A 25,626-nucleotide genomic window follows, 5' to 3' on the forward strand; every position below is an offset into this window, starting at 1 on the left:
ACCTCACTGTTACACCGTCAGCCGCACCCTGAACACCAGCTCCAAGTCACTCAGAGGCATCCGGATTTAACTGTTATCAGTCTAACACACACACACACGCACGCACACACATACACACGCACGCACACACACACTCGCACGCACGCACGCACACACACACACACACACACACACACACACACACACACACACACACACACTTGACTGCAGGGGGGAAATCTGTCACTCAGTTGCATCTCAAGGTCACTCTCACTCCGTCTTTTGGGAGCAGCTGCAGCCACATCAACATTTGAATCTCACTTCCTTGCCTTACTGCACTTTAGACAATCCAGCAGTGGGACCTATAGTTTATTCTCTCTCTTGTTATTATGTTGGTAATCTGAATAATAATGTCAAACTGGTGTAAAGACGCCTACTGTGATCGTTTGACGCCCTCTCGCGGCTGACAGGCGGCACATCATCCAAAAAACACTGATGTCCTCCTTGTGTCTTCTCAAACCAGTAACTAATAGGCCTATTTATATGACGGTTGTGAAAAAAAAACAATATATGACGCAAAACCTCCGTGGGACGTTCAGCAAACCAAACGCAACACCACAAACCGCCTTAAAAAAAACCTGCAGCAATATCTTCGCTTGATCATTTTTTATCATAATTCATATTATGTCGATGGAAAACGTGAATGATTGAATCATAACAAGCTTGATATTAAGTGGAGTCGGCAGAGGCTGCACAAAGGGGATCATTGTTGCCTGCAGATGCCCGTCAGTGGTGCAGTCGCCCTTTGAAGGCTCTCCAATCGCAGCGCATAGCGCGACCGAGGGAGGGCGGGGCTTGTCTCTCTCTTCCAGCCCCGCTTTAGCACCGTGTCCCATTGACAAGACGGCGACACACCGAGTAGCGTATTCCACCACGTCTCTGAACTAAGAACCGTCAAAGTGGACCGGCGATGACTTGGAGCTCGGATATTGTGCACTTGAGGAACTAAGTAATGCGCACATCCAAGAGGTCACCGTTTGGGCTGGTATGAGACCTGTGGCGCTCATGGATGAAGGAGCAGCAGATGTTTAGTGGACCCCAGTGTGGCTCCATATTCCACTTCTACACTACCAGCAGGCCTGGCCCAGTTCAGCCCCACATGGATTGATCCCGCTGTAGGAGCTGTACTCATGGAATACAAAGCCCGTGCTGGTGAGCATGCCTGCCTGTCCGAGCCCTCTCCTCTGCGAGAGTCTCTCCTCCTGACACAGCTTCTCCACTCGGACATCCCCTGGTCGCTTCAAGCCCCCTCGCCATGAGGACCACTGCTCGGTGATTCGGTGCCTCAGCACTCCTTCACGAACCGGAGACCCCCTATTTTTGGATCAGGCTTTTGTTGGCTACACACAGGATTTATCTCCCGTGGGCTTCCTTTGTGTCAAGGGGCTTAACGGCAGCAGAGCGGGGGCTTTTGCTTCACCCGCTGTTGCGCCCAGCTGCTCTCTTTGTGGACGGGCCGTGATGGCAGCCGGCCGGCCGGACGCGCAAGACCACCCGCCCGAGAACGGCTTCCCCCCGCTGGAGCACCCGGTTCCCCGGTTGTTACCGCACATTGACGGCTCGGTTCTGCCGTCTCTGGGGGGCTTTGGGAAACATCAGAAGCAGCTCGTGGTTCTGACCTGGATACCGGCATTGTTCATCGGCTTTAGCCAGTTTTCGGATTATTTCCTCCTGGCGCAGCCCAATGGCACGTGCTTGCAACCCTTCACGAACGACAGTAACTGGACCGCGGCATCCCCGCCGGTCACCGTCACCGGCGGCGCGCCCGCGTGGCAACTCAAAGCCAACGGCTCCGGGGAGGGATACGGTGACGGCAGCGCTCTGCTGTGCGCCTGCAAGGAGTGGAGGCTCGAGCTGCAGACGGGACTTAGTCAGAATGTGGTTACCAAGGTAACGACTGAGATAGACCCACTGTGTTATCTGACAGAGAAGACACCATCATCATCCTCACCCTGTGTCTTCATCATCACTGTCACCCAGTTAAAAGCAGAGGCTGATGCACAAGTGCCAACACAGTTTATTGACAAGTTACCCACTGACCTCAATATGAGAGAGAGTGTGTGTGTGTGTGTGTGTGTGTGTGTGTGTGTGTGTGTGTGTGTGTGTGTGTGTGTGTGTGTGTGTGTGTGTTGGGCATGGCGATATGGTTGAAGTCAGTATCACATTATTAATAAGACTATTTTTATCAACATTTAAACATCACAATATGGCAAATGAATACCAAATGACATGTATAATAATCCAATTGATGTCCAGTTCAATGCACTGTGCTCCACACTTATGGGTTACATCACACAAAGCACTTAAATTGTGCAAGGCTGCATTACAAAGTGGGCGAACGTCCAGAGCCAGAGAACCAGGGATGGAGCGATAAACACTTTTCCCTCCCGATACTGATCCCTATATCTCTCCTCGGTGTATCTGCAGATGCTAATATCGAGTACTGAGACGCCTGCCTTGATTGTGAATATAACTAATAGGGGAAACACTGACATTCATCATAACATTGAAGAAGGAACTGCATTTAATGTGGCCAATATACTAATCTGTTTATTAAGGATCATTACATCTTTGCCCAGAACTCCAGGGACTCTGATAGCTCCAGATTTAGCTGGTTTGTGTTAATATGATGAATTATTTAGGGTAAAGCAACACTAAAGCACTGACACAGTAAAGATCTTCAAGTGCCTTGTAATCTAATCTTCAATCCACGTTTTAAAGAGCTGTGCCAAAATCTTGTTTTGAAACATTTCATTATTTCTCTTTTGTGCTTATATGTTGCATATTTTTAAAGTAATGTGTTTAGTCACATTAGAGCGGAGCCAATCCAGGTCTCACAAATAAAAACTGTACATGTTGTAGAGAGAGGAAGGAATGGAGCCCCCTGGATCCCCGAGCAGGTTAATCTCACTTTGGGCTTGTATAGGGATGGGAAACTATGAGATTTTCTTGATACCGATTCCATTATCGATTCCTTTTCTCCATTCCTGATTAAGACAAACTGTAGTGCTCCTTTTTCTTTAAAAAGTGTAAAAGCTGGATCCAATAATAAAACTGACATACATAATGAAACGGGAGAATATTGAGTGAAAGCATAAATCTTTTTCATTTAGGTTTTCTTAGTTAAGGAAACAAATGATGCTGGCGTTATTTTAAAGAACAGGATTTTATTATGTGTTAGCGGTGTTACTGGTTTGATGTGATGCGGTATTCGGCCATAGAGTGTCACAAACTCAATATTCCTGTACTTTAAGGGATTTCTGCGTTGAGAAATGCTTCAGCATATTGCCAGTATTTCCCTTCTTGGATGAAACTGACATTTTGCAAATATTAGTTTCCATCTACTCTAGTGAAATACAGCGATGCATTTGTGTGTTTTTTTTCTCTCCACCTTGGCTCCAAAGAAACTAAAACATGATGCAGCGTGCATATGACATTAAGTCATTGCGCAACTGTAGGAAAGCATCGATAAGAGGACTCGATAGGCATGCGATTCCAAGGAAACAACTAGGAACCGGTTCTCGATTCTCATCCCTATGTGTAAAATACAAAACTGTTTGCTTGGAATCTAATTTAGGCAATGGCATTTTGTAAAATGATTAAAAAAAAAACTTTAAGGTCATATCATCACAGTGCCATTCCACTGAGAGGAACAGCGATGTTGAGTTATCACCCAGCCCTGGCCGGTGTGCATGACTGATGAACGCTGGTGCTAATAGCCCGTACATAATAAACCCACACTGGCTGGGTTCTCCACATCACCACCGGCCATTTCACAACCAAAACCATCAGTCATAACCAAGAATCATCTCCTTCTTTGCTCCTATGCAGTCGGAGGCTCAGCGGGGAGTTCTGTAAATCCCACTATTTTCACACACAGCTGAATCGCTCCGCTGAGCTCTTGCAGATACTGTCGGGGTCGTAAACATAGAGTACACATCGTGCTTCCACATGTGTCCTTGGCTGAGTTTCAGATGCTGAGAGCTGCAGTGTGTGCACTGACCCATGGGCTCTAGAGGAAAGAGTGGAAAGCTATTGATTTCTGTAATTATAGACACGCACCCACATTCACACACAGCACGCTGCTCTTTCTCCCTCCCACACGCTTGCTATGTTTTCCTTCAAGATGCACATTTTAAGTTTTGGAAAGCGTTCACAGCATGTTCGCACACTCGTCAACCTTCATGAATTATCAACACATTGAGTCAGAGAGTTGACAGACTTCAGATGAGCAAAGCCCATGCTTATTTGTGTTTCTGTGTGTCTTTCACATTAAAACTGCTCAGTTGATGATGTTTAATTCCCTTTTATCTTGTTGTGGGTGGATTTCTCAGAAAACTTGCTCAACGTCCCTCTCTGTGTTTGTCTCTTGTTTCAGTGGAACCTGGTGTGTGACTCAGCCTGGAAGGTGCACATTGCCAAGTTCTCTCTGCTGGTGGGCTCCATATTTGGCTACCTAGTGATGGGTGTCATGGCTGACTGGTAAGCTGCCTTTTCATGTCTGTTTTGTGCATCTATACAGCTTCTGTTAGTTAGCCCTAAAATATCCATTCATCTGAATTACAGAAAACCTATTTTCTCACTTAAATCTACTGGTACTCATCTTGCAGATTGTTTCAGTTTTATTTGGTCAGATATTTGTCCCCAAGATTCCTGCTTACCTCATAAAACAATGGAGGTGAATGGAGTTTTGTTTCTGTGCTTATTAAAACTTAAAATAAAATGTATATTCAAACAAGACTAAACGTTTGCATACCAGCGGGTCTGTGAGGCTGTACTTGTATTTGTACAGTGGTGTGTATAGCTAAATGCTAACAGGCTTTAGCAAGAGTAATGTTTACCATGTTCAACATCCTGTCATCAGTTTTTCAGGTATTAGGTCATAAACCAAAATATTGGAAACATTTTAATCTTGACCTGGCGGCACTAGATTTAAATTCAGGGAATCATCAAAGTTATTTTTGATTCATCCTGTGGTGGACATGAATGTTCACTCCAATAGTTGCTGAGACATTTCACTCTGAATGAAAACGTTTCATATATGTCAATGCATCTCGTAGATGTGGATATATTTAAGTGTTATATGTGATATATGCACCTTGCTGATGGTGCTAGAGTAAATGTTGAGGGATCAACAAAGTCTTTAGGAGTTTTCCTCTTGAGACTATGAAAATCTGAACACAATTTCATCCCAATCCTTCTTTCCTTCATCCTATTTCCCTAAACGTGTAAACAAATGCCCCATCCGTCATTCTACTCCACAGTTTGTACATAAAAATTGGTATAAAAATGTTCTAATAAAAACTGTCCAGTAGTTACCAGGAGATTGTTTTCAGACATGTTGCTATTAAATTATTATTATTTTCAAGCTGTGAGCGCCACAAACTGAATCTCAAAACATGGATAAAACCAAATCTATCTGCATGGCTGAGTGAGAAAGTATGTGTATTTGTAATTGGGTGAACTGACCCTTTAAGGCTCGCTGTTGTTTGTTAGACTCATTGTGGTCGTTTCTGCAGCCTGTGAACCACTGTAGGTGCCTCGTGGGAAAAGAAATCCCTGCATTGTGTTTGGGATCAGTAACCATGGAAACAATGTAAAGAAACGCGCAGGCTAAAGAGGCCTCATCTCTGACCTGACCCATTGACCTTCTGGCCCCCCTCAAAGCAGGAAGTCCACAGAGTCTGAAGCAAACAATGAGGGGAATGATCCCTGACATACCAAAAGCTTAATTTCTCAGTTTGCTAAGTCTTCCTGTTTCTTGCTTCTTTCTGTTTCTAAGGTTTGGTCGACACCCGGTGTTGATTCTCTCGGTGCTTTTCATACTGGTGTTTGGTCTGAGTGTTGCCTTCTCTGTAAACGTCACCATGTTCAGCACCTTGCGCTTCTTTGAGGGTTTCTGCTTGGCGGGCCTCGCTCTCTCCCTCTACGTGCTCAGTAAGTACATGCTGTCTCCTCCTCGTGCCTCTCTGCTTTTTTATTTCTGCTTTCCCGCTCCTGTATTTGCTCATTCATGCTTTGTAATTTATTGTGTTTATTTAAATGAATCATTAATGCCCTAATATTATTGTATGGATCCCTGGAAGGGACATACAGGAAAACCTTTTCTTTTGTCTCTTTTTACCTTGAATATACGACTCTTTGGGGGTCTACACCCTCCACCTTCTACTGCTTCAAATTTCCAGTTTCTTTGTTATTAGTTTCCAATATTTGTTTGGTAAATGTTTGGACATTTAATAGCTGTCTTTATCCAGATAAAAGGTGTACTGTAAAAACTACAGATGGAAATGAGCTTTCAGCTGCATCTGGGGCAACACATTCAATGTGCATTGTCCCTGTTGAAAGTATCTTATATTTTATAATATATTAAAATATTGTCAATAAACCAAAATCAAAACAATTTGTTTTACCCTTCAATCCATAGAAATGTAAAAATAAACTTTGATAGTTGTTAAAATACCTCCCCTGACCTGTACTGTATCCTCACACAGTCTCTACAGTTTATAATAACGCAAACATTTTGGGCCACTTTGGGTATAAAAGTGAAACCAGAATTTAATTCAAAACCACACTGACATTTGTAATAACATAAATTAGAAAAATAAATCCAGGCTTGGAACATAATCTATTTACCAGTATGTCGTGCGGTTCACTCAGTATGTCTAGACAGAGATGAAAAGTAATACCTCTGCAGGTTAAACGCCAGCAGCTCCACAGTCAAGTGTCCACAGCTGGTTTGGAGTTGGCTGTAACCAAAGCAGGACTGATAGGGCCATGGACATTCTTTTGTCAGCTGACATTACAGATAAAAATGTGGACAGATTAGACAGAAATACAGTGTTGGTGGATATTATGAATAAGGGAGAAACCAACAGTTACAACTATGTATTTCACAAACTGCCATGCTGGTAAAACGTATGGGGGGTTACATAGCTTTTTGTATGTATCTAACTTATTCCATCAGCAAGTGCTGTTGTAGATACTGATGCTGTTGTTTTATAGGGAATATAGATGGAAGCTAGTGGAGCAGCAGCTAGCATGGACTTCAACTATCTTGTGTGTGTTCAATCAGTAAGTATGCTGAATACACACCATAAATCAAAAATACATATTTTCCCTCTTACCTTTAGTGCTATTGATCAATCTAGATTGTTCTGGTGGGAGTTGAGTGTTGGAGATATCGGCCGTAGAGATGTCTGCCTTCTCAACATCAATGTCTCTTTCAGAAACCATGACCCGGTTACTGAAGATAACCCACAGACCTAGTTGTGAGCAGTTTCCTGTAGGAACTATTTTCTTTCTACCGAACTGCACCCGCCAACGAGTGAGCACGAGCCCTCGTTCATGAGCACGCTTCCTTCTGAGAGGTGATACGGTTGGCGGGTGTAGTTAGTTCCTACATGGAACTGCTCACAACAAGGTCTGTGGATTAGTGCCATCTAGTTTCATTATATTGTTGAGAAGGCAGACATTGATCAATGGCACTACAGGTAAAAAGAAATTACAGGTGTTTTTGAATTAGGGGTGAACTGTCCCTTTAACATAGTCTGCTTTACTTCTTGGGGTTTGAGGTGCAAATTGGTGCAGAGACTTGCAGAGAATGCAAAAGTAGCCCCCCCATATAAAATATTTTCCTCTACAGTATTTCCCTTCTGTAGCTTTGCATAATAGCCAGCGGCCAAGGTGATCTTAATGACACCAAACAGGCTGATAGCATTTGAATTTCTCCTCACCCTCACCCCCCTACTGCATTCTCCACTGTCCCCTCTCCCGGCTGCCGTCTCCCATCTTTCTCACCCTCTGCAGTCCTCCTCTATGTCAGGCCAGTAGGGGATTAGTCATACATTATGCGTGAAGCAACAGCAGACTGTCAGCTCGGGCGGTGGGGCGGGTTTCGGTCTCTTTCTGCAGGGGTTCCTGATAAATCTCTACTGAACTGCTAATGAAAACAAACAAACAAAATGGACGCATCCGAGCCGTCTGCCGCGAGACTCCTGAGAGTTGAATTTAATCCGTGATGTATACAAAGGCAACGAAGACACTAATAATGTTGTGTTGTGTAGTCCAGGTCTAAGGGAGATGTGAATGCAAGGTGGAATTGATTTATGGTAAATGGTGAATAGACTTTATATAGCGCTCTTTAGCGCTTTACAGCACAAGCAAGCATTCATAGCCATCTCTTATGATGAGTTGTAGGTGACATTGTATGGGCTGAATGAATTGAGGAACATATATTTGTGATTTTTCGGATCGATATTAAGATTTAAATTGCATATTTTCTAAAGTTTGAACTTCAGGCCTGTATTTATGCTCACTTCACTTTACTGTAAATCCGGTGCACATTTCCTCTTCTCCCTCGATATCTGTCTCTACACCTCATTCAGTCACTCACACGCGCTTCACTCATCTTCCTCCTGTTATTTAAGAGAAATTGCCAAAGAAAAATATCTGGAATGGGAGGCAATTTTCTATATGTGGCTTGTTTGTGTGCTCAATGTTGACAATAATGGGATAAGTAACCGTGTGTGTGTTTGTATGTGCTGAGTGTCTCTGCTGTTTGTGTGAGAGAACAGATTGTATGTATGCACTTTGAAGTGCAACAAAAACATGTTTGTGTGAGGTGTTTGTTGGTTGTGTAAGGTGTAGATGAATACAGTAGGAGGTACAGTCGGCTCTCTGACACAATGGCAGCAGGTAATACACGCTGCCGTCCCATCATCAGTTAAAAGACATGTAGAATAACAGCACACACATTTGAAGATTTCCATAAACACATCCTCGAAGGCTGAATACAAAAACATGAGCTGTGAAGCAATGCAAGCCACTTTGCAATTTCTCATTACTCCAAACAACACTGAGAGGAATACTAAACTTCTCATCACTGAACCTTTTATTGTTTGCCCAGAGAGGTTCAACGGTCCCCTGCAGGACAGAAGCAGTGCAGTCCTTCAGTATTTTGGCAGCGACACATTGTTTTGTTGTGTTGGCTCTGTAGTCCAGTACTCTAGATTTGAAAATGATTACATGACCGTGAGGTTGAAGTGACTTTAGGCTTTAATTTGAAGGCGTTCACATCCATATTGGGTGAGCACTGGACCCATAGCTCTTTTTAAACAACCAAGAAGTAGTGGAATAAGTACACGTATCTTTTAAATGTAAAAGTAGCAATACTGCTCTTTAAAAATACATTTTACCTAAGGAGAAGTATTGATAGCTAAATGTATTCAAATAAAAGAAATGTCATTAAATAAAAGTACTTTCAGAGCTTTATATTATTATATACATCATATTATTGGAATATTATTACTGATGCTATAACACATAAACAGCATTTTAATGTTATAGCTAGTGGAGGTGGACCACACAGTAACTACTTGATATACTGTTGTAGATACTGTCTTCATGTGTAAAGTAACTCCAGCTATCAGATAATGTCTTAAATAAAGTTGTCATGTTTAAAGGGATACTCTGATTTAATACGACGAGGGCTTATTTCAGTAGTTATAACCATTATTTCTATCTGTAATAAAAAGATTGTACTCACTAAGCTTACAGTCTCCCGTCCCAGCCGAGCCCATCATTAGCTTCTGGGGCTCAGGGTTGTGTGGCTGCAAGATATGAGATCTGAGATCTGGGAATGTGGCAACATTGTTAAAAAGAAGTCCTGCAGGGCAAGAAACACGAGCAGTCAGACATCACACAGGTTGTAAACAAGGCAACACTTGTTGTCATCCATCACAGTCAATCAACCTCCTTGTTCAAACTTTGACCCACTGTACTTACCATGGTTGTGTCTTGCTATTGTTTTCTTGCACATGCTATTGTTTGTCCTTAAATAATCCTCGGTTGCCTCGTATGTATGTTAAGTACCATTATAGTGCTGTGTTGTGCTAACATTGGGGGGTGGGGCTATTTATAAAAAGGGACAGATGTTAACACCCATTATGATGTAAAACCCTCAAATTAATCTTAAATACAGCACTTTAACTGTCTGGTGGACTGCTGAGCGCTGAATAGACTGCAGTGGGAAGCCTCAAACATATGCATGTAGCACACATATGCTGTGTTATGGATGATTGTACAGTAAGCATGCATGTGTATGTGCTGTGGTTGTCTCGCGCCATCTTTTCGTACCTATCTCAACACAGAAATACTCTTTACGCCTGCCTCTCCTCTCCCTCGGTCCCTGTAAGCGCAGCACTGAATTTCTATTTCTAAATCCAGCAGCTCTCTGGCCTTTTTCATTTCCACTCTATGCTTCCCTCGACTCTCCTCTGCCCCATTCATCCCTCCTCCTCTCTCTCTCTCTACCATTCCATTACTACCAGCGCTCTCACCCTCACTTTCTCGAGGCTCATTTGAAATCTCTCATCGTTCGGTTATCTCTCTGCAGCACACAGAGAATAATAAACTCCACTGGAGCTGCCAGCAGAAGCTTTAGTTTGCTCTGCTAATGTAAATGTGTTGATTTGTGTGTTGTGTGCCTAGTGTTGCACCAATTCTACACAGGGTTATTAGATTGTAATTTAGCACGTACCTCAGCCCCGTCCTCTGGGAGCTGTAAGGAAAGAGCTTCTGTGTCCTCGGACCTTTTACCTTGTTTTTATGCCCATCATTCAAACTATTTTATTATATTAATACAAGTTTTGTTTGGGCAAGTAAGTATTTGCAGATGAAACTTTAAGGAATGCACAACTGAAAATCTATCTTTTTACTATTAGATACTCTGTTGGCTTTAAAAGCTGCTCCTTCACAGAAGACATCAGATTTACTGCAGTTGCAATGGATTCCAAAAGCATCAAACGTCCATAGAAACTTTTCAAACCACTACTGCAGCATAACCCATGATGATCCATGTACTCAATATGTTCCCAATAATCATTGCTTCACCAAAACAAAAATGGCTAATTATGATGAGTCATGTGGAGCTTCAGAGACCTGAGGAGGACAAAGTGTGACACAGAAGCATAGGTAGCTCTGACCTTAAGCATACGCTGCTTTATCTTCTATTTTACTCTAAATGGGATTAAAACTTATGGATCATGCTGTATTAAAGAAGACTTGAAACTAGCGATTGAGACAATAAACTCATTAGGAAACTGTTTACTGAGAGAATTAGGGTAATTTTCTCATAGACTTCTAAGCAATTAGACTTCTTTTTGCAATCAGAGGCCCCCGCTGGGCATTAGAAAGACTGCAATTTAAGGCACAGACCGGGAGGTTGCTGCTTGCAAAGAAGTAGTGTATTAACTACAAGCTATAGATTTGAGACTTGGACTCAGTCAAACTCAAGTTATGGTGGGAGTGAAGTTGTGTCAGGTTCCAGTGAGACAATGAAATATGATTCAGGAAGTCCAGTTCATCTATTAGATCCATGAGTTTGGAGGCTTTTCAGACACCAATACACTGCAAAGGTTCATTATGAGGAATGATTTTAGTGGTTTTGAAGTTGTTATGGCAGATATCTTTTGTTGCAATGATCACCAGGTAAACAAGATAAATATGGCATCCATGTTACAAAGTAATGCACATATTTGATTGGCAGCTTCTTATGCCCTCTTAGTTGGCAGATGGATTGGCCTCATTCAAATAAACTTGGTCTTAACGCAACCTCACTTAAGAGTTGACTGCCAATAGACTTGGCTTGAGTTTTGGTTTGGTAAAATCCTGGAACAATTTAAAATGATTAAGACAGCATGAGGCTGGTAAATAATGTGTCGTAATTGGTACCAAAACTTGCAATTTTCTCATTAAGACTTGACAGTTGACTTGACATTTCCCTCAAGGACTTGAGCCTTGTTCAGGCACATGTTTGACTTTAACTTGCCTGCAAAAGACAGACTTGAGAAAAAGTTCTGGTTCAAACAAAAGCAGAGGAGTAGTTTGTGCTGCAGACGTCATTTGTAAAGTTTCTGTGAAGGTTTTGGTATGTGTTTCTTATAAAACTATGTCAACATTTGAATTCAGTGTACATCCTGTGAATCCCAGCTGACTGGAGCTGCTGCAGCAAACTGCACACATTTTCGGAAGCCACTTTTCAAGCCCTTCAGGGAGTGAGCATGTGGTACTCAAAAGATTTCAGTGAGTGCGGATTGCATGGACCCAAAGGAATTAGGCTGCAGTAGCTTTTACACCAATGAGACAAGGTTAATATCTTTGTGTCTTTCTCTTTGTCTCTGCTCCTCAGAGACTTGAAGGTAATGACAGAGACATGCAGCATGTGTGTGTGTGTGTGTGTGTGTGTGTGTGTGTGTGTGTGTGTGTGTGTGTGTGTGTGTGTGTGTGTGTGTGTGTGTGTGTGTGTGTGTGTGTGTGTTTGTGTGTGTGTGTTTGTGTGTGTGTGTTTGTGTGGGTGTGCGTGTGTGTATTTATGAGCTGGGACGACGACTATTGCTGACTCAGCTGGGGGGAGGGTCAAGTACTGTCCTGTCATGCTGTGCCCTTGTGAAACCTCCTATCTGTTCCCATCCGGCCTCTCTATGAAGTCATCCTCTGTTAAAGCAGCAGCAGAAGTTTATTCTCATTATCGATTAAATGTTTTTTGTCTAATATCCCTGAAAATAATGAAAAATGCTCATCACAAGTTTCAGGAGCCTAATGCCACGTCTTCAAATTGCTTTGTTTTGTCCAACAATTGATCCAAATCTCAAAGGTATTCAATTTACATTTTTAACCAGCATGGCCCTAGAGATGTTTGTGCAATGTTTGTCTGTACAGTCACTTGGCCGTAAAGCACTGAGAATAGCTTTTTCTACAATTGTTCTACATTTACTCGTTTATCAAAAATAGTTGGAGATTATATTTCTGTCAATCGACTAACTGCTTACTCAACTAATTGTTGTAGCTCTAAATTTGTAATTAATTCATGTGCTGTGGGTCAACTTATCTATATATTGTTCAGCAATTCTCCCTCTCCCCAAATCCAACTCATATCAATCAAGTGCCTATCCCCACCTGCACCCTCCCTATACATCCCCATCGTACACACAGACAGACTGTGGTTCTCGCTCTGAACTCATGCTGTTAGAAAGACAATTGTCTCTGCGCCCTGTTCTCATGCCCCAGGCAAGGTTAGCGAGGGAGCAGCAGACAACACAAAGTGTGTGGTGGGGCTGTCAGCCATTTGTCATCAAAGATTAGTTTGGCCATTAGATGCTTTTTGTTGCCTTCTCCTTGTTTTCAGCCTCCCTTTCTTCCATTCTATCTTTTTGTTTTCACCACCCCTCTGCAACTGTTCAGATGCAAGGACAGTGGAGAAGCTGCTCGGTGAAAGGAGGAGGAGGAGGGGGGGAGGTAGGGGGTAAGGAGGGTGGAGAAGAGGGGGGATGGTGGCTTTACAAAGGGTGAGGGAGCCACTTCAGCCTTGATGCGCAAGAGGGAAGAGTGGGCAGGAGGGGGGTGAGGGAAGATCAGCCCACAAGGGGGGAGGGGGGGGGGGGGCAGTGAGATAATCAGCACAAGGAGAACCATTCTCCCACTCAGCTGGAACAAAAGGTCCTTGCCAGTGTGTGTGAGTGTGTGTGTGTGTGTGTGTGTGTGTGTGTGTGTGTGTGTGTGTGTGTGTGTGTGTGTGTTGATATCCCAGTAAAGTCAGTGAGATCAGAAACCTCCCCAGAGAGTTGGGGAGTGGTTTTTGTTTGCAAGGTAGGTTTAGAGTGTGTGTGTGTGTGTGTGTGTGTGTGTGTGTGTGTGTGTGTGTGTGTGTGTGTGTGTGTACGTGTATGTGTGTGTGTGTGTAGTGTTGTGTGTGTGTGTGTGTGTGTGTGTGTGTGTGAGTGTGTGTGTGGCTCTGTGTGGTCCATGCCTATTGACTGCTGTGGACAGTGGTACCACAGAGACACACTGCTGTGCTGTTTGTGAGAACAGACAGCAGCGGTGGAAATACAGTACATGTGAACAAGCCACCTGCTTTGGATGTCATCAGGCAATCACATGTTCAGTTCTCACAACGTGCAGGAAGTTGCAGTTTGTCGTTCTGTCCCATCATTACAATGGTCGTGAGAACCACTGATAACATCCATTTACTGGGTTGATAACATTTGAAACGGGAGAACCAGCACTGGACTTAGGTGTGATTTTGAGGTACCTGTACTACTGCACTTTCATTTTAATGCTACTTCATACTCTTACAATAACATAAAGATATAACAAATATAATACCACTTAAAGCTGCATTTGTTGTTCTTTGGCCAATCGGGGGCAGCGGAGCAGGTAGAAAACACCACACTTCAACAGTGTATATATGTGGTGTTTTCAACCCGTATACAGTATATTCTCCGTATTAAGTGTTCATGGCTCATTTTCTGTGGCTTTACAAGTGACCTCTAAAGACTAAATTTGATCCATTGTGTTTACAAAAATATTGATTTGTGAAGCTTTAAAGGTCATTCCGGTTCATTAGAGTGTGTAGCATTGAGGGGGTTACAACTACATTTAATTGTGTAATCGTGTATTGTATAATGACAATCATGAAAAACCTTGAATCCTTGAATTGAAACTGTCTACTTGAACACACAGTTTTCCTGTAATACAATGAGGGATTATTACTGACATTTCACTGTGTATTCACTGTCAGTTTTATCCCAATAAAGTGGTTAAGATAACAGCGTCACATCAGATCGTAACAAAATTCACCTTTTAGTAAACATTTGAGCGTGAGCCTTGGGGTATTTGTACATTGTTGTATTACTACTTTTTACACAAATGGCTGACAGACAGACTGTTGTTCTCCGTTGACGCATGAAGACAGGGTTAAGAGAGGGAAGGCAGGTTAAGGATTACGGGTCAGTGTCATTTCCTTCATCTTTTTGGCTCCTGCAGGGAGGGCTTTTGGGGATATTAACTCTGAAATTGTCTGTCTGGGGCTGAAGAGAACAGAGATGAAGGGATTTTCAGTAATACCTTCATTTCTTCTTCCTGTCTTGTGTTCTAATTGAATCCTTTTCTTGTCTTTCTCTTATCTGAAAATCTGTGTCATCTTCTGTCTTTTTCTTTCCTTCCCTCTCTCCATGTGTTTTTCCCTTCCTCCCTCTTGCTAGTCTTTATTCCCCCGCTGATGAATGGAGGGACTTTTCTGTTTCCTTTATAGGGGAAAAGTCATTTGTATTCTGCTCCTCTCTTCCTACTTTCTCCTCTCCCTCCCGTTCCCTTTCCTCCCCCTCTTTCTCTTCTTCTCCACAATAAGAAGTGACGGTACATGAAGCCAGGTTAGCGAGTCTACCCCGCTCTCCCTCCCTCCCACAATGGTCACCTTCAAAAAGACCTTGCCATATGGGCCAGGCCATCTGGACTGTACCATGTTACAGGCAGTAGGGGAGGGGAGGAGAGCCCGGTCGGGGGGGAAATTAAGGGATGTTTACAGTGAAACGCTCCCCGAGCAGCTGAAGCCTCACAACAGCTTTGACGTGAAGTGCATCCTAAGTTTATAAAAAGGTCTGATGTTAAACTAGTGCGTTCTCATGGGAAGGATCAGTAAAAGGAGTTCTCAATAATTCAGAGAAGAAATTCAATACTGGCCTCACCGTTAAACAATCACACACATCACACTCTGCAAGGCCATTAAGGCTGATGCTTAGTTTATGACGGTGATCACATCCACACACATGCATCTGATACATCATTTAGTCGTCTCCACTGGTGCACCAACACTGCACTATATTTTATGTGAAACTAAATCTTATTTTTTCCTTCTCTCTCTCTGTCTCTTCATTTTAGGAATCGAGCTTTGTTTGCCAGCCTGGCGCTTCTCTATGACCATGGTGGCCAGTTTTCTGATGGTGGGCGGGCAGCTACTGATGCCAGGGGTGGCCGCTCTGTGCCGTAATTGGCCGGACCGGGATGACTGGCAGGTCCTGCAGATTGTTATAATCAGTCCTTTCGTTCTGATGCTGCCCTACGTCTGGTGAGTCCCGCCCTCTGAGAAAATCCACAGCGGGGGGGGGCAGATTATTCTCTCGCTGAGCCAGGCGGTGGCTCGTACAGTACACACTGCACTACAGAGTACTGAGCAGCCTCTGCTTCAACTTACAAACAATACTCTCTTTCTTCTATTGTTTTTCTTCTTCCTCGTCTTTCTGTCTGTTTCTTCTTCTTGCTCTTACACATCTGTTCTCATCCTTCTTTGTGTGCTCTCTCCATGTCCTTCCCTTTCTTTCTCTCACTATGCAGGCTTTTCCCCGAGTCGTTGCGCTGGTTGCTGGCAACCCAGCACTACAGGCGGTCCAAAGCTATGATGCTGTGCATCGCCAGGAAGAACCAGGTTAACATGACATCCGAGCCACATGGAGTTCTTTCAGGTGAGGGACATTAAACATGATGAGTTATTCAAAATCAATGAATCCTATTAATCTAAATATTTTTTTCTTTGTTCACTTCATTATGTAAATTATTTGAAATCATCATCTATGTTATGTTGCAGCTGCTTCTTGGTGTGTGATGAAATGAACATGCAACCAACACAAAGACACTGATTCACATACCAAGATTTAAAGATCTCCTCTTCATATGTGCAAACATCTGTAGTTTTCAAGCAGCATTTCCCAAATTATCCTCTTATGAAATGCAATTGCAATCACACACATACATGCTCCTTGAGATCTTCAGTGATCTTTCTCATTGGAAATTAAGTCTGACTTCTGTCTTAGGCTACTACGAATTCTTTTTTACGTTTTACGATTCATCATTTCATGTCAGAAAATAGTGAAAACTGCCCCTCACAATTACTTATAGCCCAATGTCACATCTTCAAATAGCCTGTTTTGTTCAATCAACGGAACAAAACCTAAAGAAATACAATTTACTATAATACTGGAAAGTAAACGATCATATCTGAGAAGCTTAATTAGTGAATGTGGGTGATTTCTCCTTGAAAAGTTTGATCATTAATTGTCTTGCAACCATACAGTCCTTAAAGAAGTAATATGTTCACTTAGATCTCTCCTCTCTTCCTCGCCTGCCTTGGTGATTGATTCAGTGTTTCTGCTTCTCCCAGTGGCAAAGCGGACAGATAGTGGCCAAAGGGATGAGCTATATCTATCTTGAGGTCCCACAGCACATTAGCTTCTCTGTGCTAAAGGTCCCTTTGTGGCCGGCCTCTCATTACCTTCTGTAAGGAAAGGTCTGAAGGTGTGCTTTTCATGTTTCCTACCAGAGCTGGAGCAGGAGCTGCACAAGAAACCCCAGAGGACCTGCATTGTCAAGATGATGAGCACCAGGAACCTGTGGAAAAACATTGTGGTGCTGTGTGTCAACTCGTAAGTGTGTTGTGGCCGGGCTGGTACAGCTCCTTTTGTGTTGAGAGAGCATGAATTACATGAGCTCATCCCCCGGAGAGATGAAGACGTGTGTGAGTGTAAAGCTCACTGGCCTCTTGGCAGATGCATGTCTCACGTCCCTGTCCGCTTTCATATTGTATCTTTGTGTTTCGTTTGTGCAGTCTGACAGGTTATGGGATCCACCACTGCTTTGCCCGCAGTATGATGGACCCGGAGGCCCAGCCCACCGCTTTGTGCCACGCAGACTATTATACTATGGCTGGCATCGCCGTGGCAACCTGCCTCGCGGTTTGCCCCGCCGTGGGGTTGATGGGTCGGCGTGGAGGGCTGCTCACCTTCATGATCATCACGGCCCTGGCATCGCTACTACAGCTGGGTTTACTCAACTGTGAGTAATCACACAAGCCCTGCAACACTTAGTCACGATTGCCAACAGGCCGAGAGTCTCACCTGTGCAGTTTACAATAATAACACTCACTCAAAATGTATTTTATTTCATTTTAACTGCATTGATTTTGACGGCAAACATTACAACCGTTGATGGCATATTTTATCAGCTGTAGCTAGTTAGCTAAATAACGCTAATTAAATAAGAATATTGCACATCGCTTAGCTTGTTAATGTTTTTAGCTAACTTGTGTGAATTTTCACTGCATAAGAATCCTAACTATAGACTTGATGGTTACATCGATGTTATCATGCTAAGTGCAAGGTGTTGGAATGATGAGGCTAAAATGTACAAGTTCTAGGAAAAAAGTCAGCATTTCATAAAGGAGCAGCATTGTTGTTGTTGTTTTGCAAGGTTAAGCTAGTTAGCCTTCATTTTATTCTGTGGTATTACAAGGAAAAATTAAAACGAAACATATTGTATAAAAAACTAAACTTTCACAGATATGACATTAATATTTAATATGTATCTATTTTACATGTGAAATATTTGTAGTACGAGGAGTAACCGATGAGTTCAGCCTACATCTGAAGCCAGTAGCAGGACAGAGCAGCTAAAGTTACTCTACAGGCTGATACAACATTAGCATCATCCAGGACCGGCTCCCAGAACAAGACTTTTTCTACTATAACCCCATAAAATAATACACTTATTATGCTATGTTATGCTATGCCTTGGCCTTGAAGGTAACGCTAGATGGCAAATGTAGGCAAGAAGCCTGTTAGCCTGGCATGCTAACATCTGCTCACATGCTAGCATCTTACCGTAAAGCTGAAAATTTAACTGTTACTCCTTCCCTTAGCCTACACTCCTTGTTGTGTGTTTCTGTTCTGGAATGACAAGAAAAAAACCCTCAAAAATTGTTTGGATGGTGTAAGTGTCAATATCAGCTTTTTACGCTACTGGGCAATTACTTTTTTTGGAAAAGTTTTGCAAAATTTGAAGTCAGAAAAATCAGTTTAGAAAGTTATGAAGGTTTTTGCAAAATAGAAAGTTGAAATTCAACAGTAAAGTTGATTGTTCTCGCACATCCCCGTGTCATTAAAACAGCACAGACTGAAGTCCAGCTCCCAGTCTAACAGGAGCCTCTCCTCATTCTTTCTGACCTACATAATATGCAGTACAGTATTCATTATTTCAGGCTTCAGTACTAAACTGTTCTGAGTTCTCCTGAAGGCTTTTTTATTCTGCTTGTTATGAGTCAGCACCTGGCTGCTCTGTATGCTTACTAATGACATCTCTTCACCTCTTTTCTATTCTCCAATGCTCGCTGATGGAATCCAGTGATTGGAAAGTACAGCCTACGCCACGACATAGGTACAGCTACAGTTTGTTGGATTTGTTATATATTGAAGTCAAACTTTAAGGTCCCTGTGAAATAGCATCTTATAAACACTTGTTTGTGCCCCTCGCTAATGTTAAATGAGCTGTTGTTAATGCTTCGTGTCGCCTGTTTCTGCTAAACTTAAATGTTCTTGTCCTCTTCTGTTCAGTTCTGCGAGACACTCTGAACAGGAAATTCTCGGTGGCCTTCTCCATCATCGGCATGTTCTCCTCGCATGCAGTCAGCACACTCAGCATATTCTTTTGTGCTGAAATCACCCCGACTGTCATACGGTGAGCCTGGGTGGTCGTAAAACACAACATACAACAGTTAGGGGAGCCCTCAGCGGTAGGAGAGGTCAAGGCTTTCTGAAGTCACTTTTTTGCTACCTCTCGTAAACCATCTACTATGCGCCATTTTATGTGTACAATTTGTACACTACACAGTGTACACAAAATGGGCCACAATTGAACACAAATGTGATGAATATTTACGATGACTTTGTGGCCAATGACATAATACATACACATTTTAGGTAGGTTTGAGTACGTTGTTTGTTAAACTTAGATGTACAGTGTTATCCTTAATTTAAATAAAAAGTCATTTGAAAACCATTTAGCTGTCTAATTGTTAAGTGTAATTGACAGTGTGATGCCAAAGTCACAGTTGAACTAATGTCTGTCATGAAAATATATTTTCCTGTTAGTACAACATGTGGAAGTACATTTTGTTCTTGTGTATGAACAGCAGAAAACAGTATACTTTGACAATTACTATGTAGTGACACAGCTCTTGTTCTCATGTTGCTTATTGGCTCCATCTTGTGGTGCAGTTTTGACCAACACGTGAGTCTGGCCTTAGTGCCACAAAGGATGCTTCAAACAAACTAGTTTGTCCATTACATTATTACATTACAGTTCTTTTAGCAGACGCTCTTATGAGAGCAACTTACAGTGAGCTAACTACAGGGACAGTCCCCCTGGAGCAACTTGGGGTTAAGTACAGGTCAGGTCATTTAGCTCAGGGGCTCAATGGTGGCAGCCTGGTATTGAACTCACAACCATCTGGTGTTGTATTTAGAAGCCGTACCACTGGGCCACTAAGAGCTCCTGTTGTTAGTTTTAGTCACGTCACACTACTTTGGTAACATATCTCCTCTCTCTCTGTGCAGGGGTGGAGGGCTGGGCCTGGTCCTGGCTAGCGCCGGCTTCGGCATGCTCACCGCGCCCATCATGGAGCTCCACAACCAGAAGGGCTACTTCCTGCATCACGTGATCTTTGCCTGCTGCACCTTGCTGTGCATCATCTGCCTGCTGCTGCTGCCCGAGCCGCGGGGCCAGCCGCTACCGGAGAGCCTGGCTGACGGAGAGACCTTCACCCGTCAGACGCTGCTCCACCCGGGAGAACAGCACCTTCTTCTCGCCAAGACTGACGGGGACTACTCCCGCGTCCACGACACGCCCCTACACCTCACAACCACTGGGGGAGCTACGGTGGCAGCAGCAACCGCTCTGGCAGCGGTGCCTGCCTCATACGCCTTGGCCACCGGCGGGGAGGTGATTGGAAATTGTGCCATAGCCAATGGTGTGTGAGCATCCTAGCAATAGTCTACTACTGTGCTAAGTATTGCTCAAGCATTAACCTGAATTGAATGATCATTAAACTTGTGGAAAAAACTTTTAAGGGAAAAAAGAATCTTTCGGATGAACCAGATGAACTCTTTAACGGGGAGATGTGAGGTGGTGACGATAATAACTTTGTGTAGTTTGTACTGACTGATTCATTCAGGAGTTGCCAAAAAATATTGTACTGGACAAAGTTTACCTGAAGTCAGTGTGTGTTAAATAATACGAAAGTCATCAGTGGTGTTGGTGTGTTTACTTGCACTGTCGTCCGCTCTGTCGAGAATGATTTACAGGTGAAAGAAGCAGACGCAGGGAGGTCAGGAGGGCAAAGTAGAGCCGCTTTCAATAACGTGTGCTCTGTGACTTTTCTGTTTGTGGTTTTGACTCGTTGAGAGAGGATTTCACTGCATCTTATAATTCTTTATAAGTTATTTTGCACTAAATGTCAAAGACACAATCAAGTGTTTGTGATTTTCAGCCAACACGTTGGAGATCCAGAGATTGGCTAAACCACTACCACTGTTTTTGCATGAAAGGGCACAAATAGTTTTACATGCGTTTTCTTCTCATTTGTGCTCCCTCTACTAGAAGTCCAATGATGAGGTTGGTGTAGGCACTGATTTTTAAAGAAAGCATTACTGCTACTCGTGTGGGTGTATGATGGTTGTCTGGTGTGAGGAACAGCCGGAGACCTCAGTATGTGTAGCCTGTAGAGACGATGGGTAAAGCTCAACAAATGTGAGAGTTGAACGGACATCGGTGTGTACTACTGTACGTCTTATGAAGCGTCTCAGCATTTTAATGGCTTTATCGTGATGGCTCTGTTCTTTTTAACAAAGCAGAGAATGTATTTCAAGAAAACCAGTATGTATTTATTTTTATCATGCTGCCAAGGGCAATTTTGTTGCTTGAAATACCTCCTAAATGAGCAAATATTTCCAACTCTCACTCCTTGTTCTCTGTACTGTGGTAATGTTGTAATCCTGCTCCTAGGATGTGTTACTCTAGCCAGAAAGCACAATATTTTACAATTTTTTGAAAATAAACGTTTGTGAAGATTAGAATAGAGCAGCGTGGTCTGCGCAAACCTGGCCTAGTTGTGATTAGTGTACATTTATACACTTTGCTACGTAAGCATCCCTTAGGCCTGTATACAAGTGTAAGGTATGTGTACATGTACCATTTATTCATAATGTGTGGCCCATCAACCTTACTTGTATAGGATGTAATAAGCACATTGAATAGATAAACCATCCCATGCACCATTTTGTCATCCATATGTACCTGAATCCACAGATGCTACATTTTTTAAATCATATTTAGTACACAGCATGTATTTTGAACACCCTGTATGGTTTACTAGTTTGTATGTTTTCAACAGTTAAACACTCAAAGAAAAAAAAAAGAAGAAAGAACTCAACTACTAATGCTGTTTTCTAAGTGTTATTTTTTTAATATGATGCATTTGTACAAAAAGCCATAGGCCTACATGTTTTGATAATAAACCACTTAATTTATTATGTCAATAAAAGAACACTTGATGTGACCCTTTGTGGTTATTGTGTTGGAGTACAATTACAGTATCGGAGCGAGTATGTAAGTCCAAAGAAGAAGAAGACGGAGAAGCCTTTGTTACTTTATGTTGCCCTTCTTCCAACATGTCCTCAGTGCTGCACAAAACAAGAGATCAAGAGTTCAAAAGTGTTCAGGGTGAAGCTCCAGCTCCTTTTTGATCCTGTTCTCCACCAAAAGACTGAAGTTGGTGTCTGTCATTGGGAGACTGTAACTCACATACACTTGCTTTTTGGTCTTCTTTGCTGTAAAACAGACACACAGACGATTATTTTACTTTTAGTTTAGATAGTGCACAGAATGGTTTGCTACAGTATACAATAAACTGCTTAGTCAACTAATCGGTCCTTGTAGTTATAGTGAACTAAGGTTTCTTTAGTGGAATAATAATTTTTTCATACTGAATGACTTACCTGAGAACATTTCTGGTAAACACAAGATTTAAAGTGGTGCTTTTGGGTTATTCTTTGCAGAGAAACTCAGTTCCACAGATCTGCCGATTAAATTAACTTATCTATGAGTCGACAAAATCGTATGAGTGTCAGTCGACTAAGAATGTCTTTAGTCGAGGACAGTCCTAGTCTACAAATACACGAAAGGCATCAGTAATATTATTATCATTATCATTAGATTACTTTAGATTAATGGACCTCGTCAGTGTTTACCAAAATGTCTAAACATTTTCCAAACCTTCTCACAGGTTTTGTGTGTTTCTCCACACATTTCAAGAAGACACTGGTTTGGTTTTAATTTAATTCGGGGTGGTAAGAAGATCGACTTGTGAAGACTTGAAACTCGCTTGACATCTGCAGCCAAGCATAGTGAACATTATTATCACTTTTATTTTTGTGAAACATGTTTTATGTTACATAGTATCAGTGGTGGAATGTAACAAGTACATTTACTCAAGTACTGTACTTAAGTACAATTATTACACATATTATAATAATCTGTAATAACATAACACTGTGGAAAGAGCCATTCTGAACAATTAGTACTTTTTTCTGACAATACTGTACTTTTACTTGAGTAGCATTTTGAATTGAGGACTTTTACTTGTAATTATCTAATTTACTTAAGTAAAGGATCTGAGTACTTCTTCAACCACTGCATAGTAGAGACTTTTCAAATTAATTTACACTTTGAACTGAATTAAAACGCACTGACAAAACGGAAAGCAGGCATGATGTTTACTGTGAAGGACGACCAAACTTAAACAAGTTTCAGGCTTCTGCATATTATTTACTGAAATGAATGGAGGCCAGTGGCTGTCATGAAGGGGGCAACACACATAAACAATATCTGAAACACAACAGCAGGATTTGGATAATTGTCAAGTTGATAATAAGTGGTTTCAAGCAAATGGGCTAAAACATACAAAAACATCTTTAATATCCACAAAATAAAACCACATGACAGCTGAAAAGAGCATTTCAGCTTTTTAAGAATTTATTTTAACTTTCTACATTAGCAGCAATAATAAAACAATAAATGTGTGCAAAGCCAAACATCATTACCTAATCTCTGCGCCAAGGAATTTGAAGCAGTATTGGATGGGTCCCCCATGACTAATGTAGATAAAGGCATCGAATCCTGCAGACAAAAAGCAATACGTAGAACAGCGGTTAGTCCCTCTGCAAAACAGAAATCATCTTTCTGACATAAAAAAATTATGTTTCACTTTCTTATCTGTTGGTGATCCCAAATAACATCAGCTTTGTCTTTATTTATTATATGTTGCCTGCTAAGGACACATTAACCACCCAGTGGCCCTGTGCTGGAGTACATTACTTAATCAAAGGGACTTTAAGATTAGATTATGACACATGTAACAACATGACAATCAGGAATGTCTACTTTTGTATAATCTGGCAAACTAAAGTATTTCATCATACTGATGCAAACATCATATACAAATATTTATTCTATTTTTATTGATTAAAAAAATAATAATAATAAAATCAGTCCTGCTTTTTGATTTACAATACTGCACACTATGGCCTAATGCCCCCAGATATACAGTATACTGCACAGAGAATAATACATACGGTATATAAAGTACAGACAAATTCATATCATCTCAAGCTCTATATTGTAACACGGCCCACCCATAATCAAGACCAATAAAATATCAACAGGACAGTTTTGGTTTTATTTTTTTAAAGGTTTGACATTTCAGTCAAACTTATTTCATTACCCCAAATGCAAATAAACTCAAATTAATTGAATATGTGCTTACAAGATTGTTGAAAAATATTAATTAAAATAAGCAACAAATCTTTACAGAAAAAGTGTCATAACTGCTCACAATAATCCATTAATCCAAAACCCAAATAAAATGTGATATGTTGTTTTTCATTACCGTGTGGATTAAAACTGTAGCAGTCTTCCCACAAATATTCAACGAATAACTTGTCTTGGAAAAACATCTCAAGATATGCAGTATGTATTTGTTACCTTGCCCAATTTATTGAATCTTCATACTCTACTATATACTATATTTTCATTATGGATTCATCTGCTGATTCTTTACTCCATTAAATGAATGATTGTTTGGCTTGTAATAATTCCAATAAATAAAAAGGAAAAGTAACAGATTGTTGTGAAGCTGGAACCATTAAATATCATGATAATTACTTAATACGATCAAAACAGTTGACTAATAGTTACAGCTGTAACGTTACTTCTATGTACTGTTGAGTAGTGCAACATACATTTTAAAATATCTTTGTATGTGTTGTGTGCAAACATCTCAATGTGTAAATAACTAATGCTGTCAAATAAATGTAGTGAGGTAAAAAGTACAGTATTTCCCTCTGAGATGTAACGTAAACGTTAGTGGCGTAAGAATAATGAAGTGTAAAGTACAAGTAGTGTGTACGTAAGTGCAGTACTTGAGTGAATGTACTTAGTTACAATGATTACATTGTGTTTACTCACATATTTGCTGCTGATTGAGACCGCCAGGTTTGACAGAACCGGACTCGAACCGACCCAGAGGAAGAACCCGCCGCTCAGCTTCATCACGTGAAAGTGTATGACCTGCTCCAAAATCCTCTCCGAAAAATTGTGCACCGTAATGGCCTCAAACACCTCTCTGCTTTGTGTGTCGTTCATTTTCCTGGTTTAAATCTAGCGAGCTGCGACTAGCAAACATCAGCACTTGTGCTAGCTGCAAACAGAAACAGCTCCTTCCTCGTGAAAGAAAATGGCAGCCAGAAGCAATCGATCGTCAACGCTCTGATGTGCAGCACCAGCACCACTGACCATAAAACACCAAACTAAAAAGACTGTCAGTGGTGCAAGTCATTCATTCAAAAAAGTACAATAATTGACTGAACATGT

At 41.7% G+C, this 25,626-nt stretch overlaps 2 protein-coding genes across 2 annotated transcripts; one reads left to right on the forward strand and one right to left on the reverse strand.

Annotated features, from left to right (window-relative positions):
* The first annotated feature begins 743 nt into the window (after positions 1 to 743).
* Positions 744 to 22,255, forward strand: slc22a23 (solute carrier family 22 member 23). Its single transcript, XM_029429457.1, has 10 exons — positions 744 to 1,929; positions 4,418 to 4,521; positions 5,822 to 5,976; positions 15,754 to 15,940; positions 16,207 to 16,334; positions 17,189 to 17,291; positions 17,474 to 17,700; positions 19,045 to 19,077; positions 19,254 to 19,377; positions 20,256 to 22,255. The coding sequence occupies exons 1-10, from the start codon at positions 1,501 to 1,503 to the stop codon at positions 20,674 to 20,676; spliced, it is 1,911 nt and encodes a 636-aa protein (XP_029285317.1). The 5' UTR covers positions 744 to 1,500; the 3' UTR covers positions 20,677 to 22,255.
* On the reverse strand, positions 22,137 to 25,540 carry psmg4 (proteasome (prosome, macropain) assembly chaperone 4). Its single transcript, XM_029429460.1, has 3 exons — positions 25,222 to 25,540; positions 23,799 to 23,874; positions 22,137 to 22,526 (listed from the first exon to the last, which is right to left on the reverse strand). Exons 1-3 carry the CDS (start codon positions 25,396 to 25,398, stop codon positions 22,405 to 22,407), a joined length of 375 nt encoding a protein of 124 aa, XP_029285320.1. The 5' UTR covers positions 25,399 to 25,540; the 3' UTR covers positions 22,137 to 22,404.
* Positions 25,541 to 25,626: the final 86 nt, after the last annotated feature.

This window comes from Cottoperca gobio, chromosome 4, assembly GCF_900634415.1.
Source record: "Cottoperca gobio chromosome 4, fCotGob3.1, whole genome shotgun sequence".
Classification (NCBI taxonomy): Eukaryota; Metazoa; Chordata; class Actinopteri; order Perciformes; family Bovichtidae; genus Cottoperca; species Cottoperca gobio.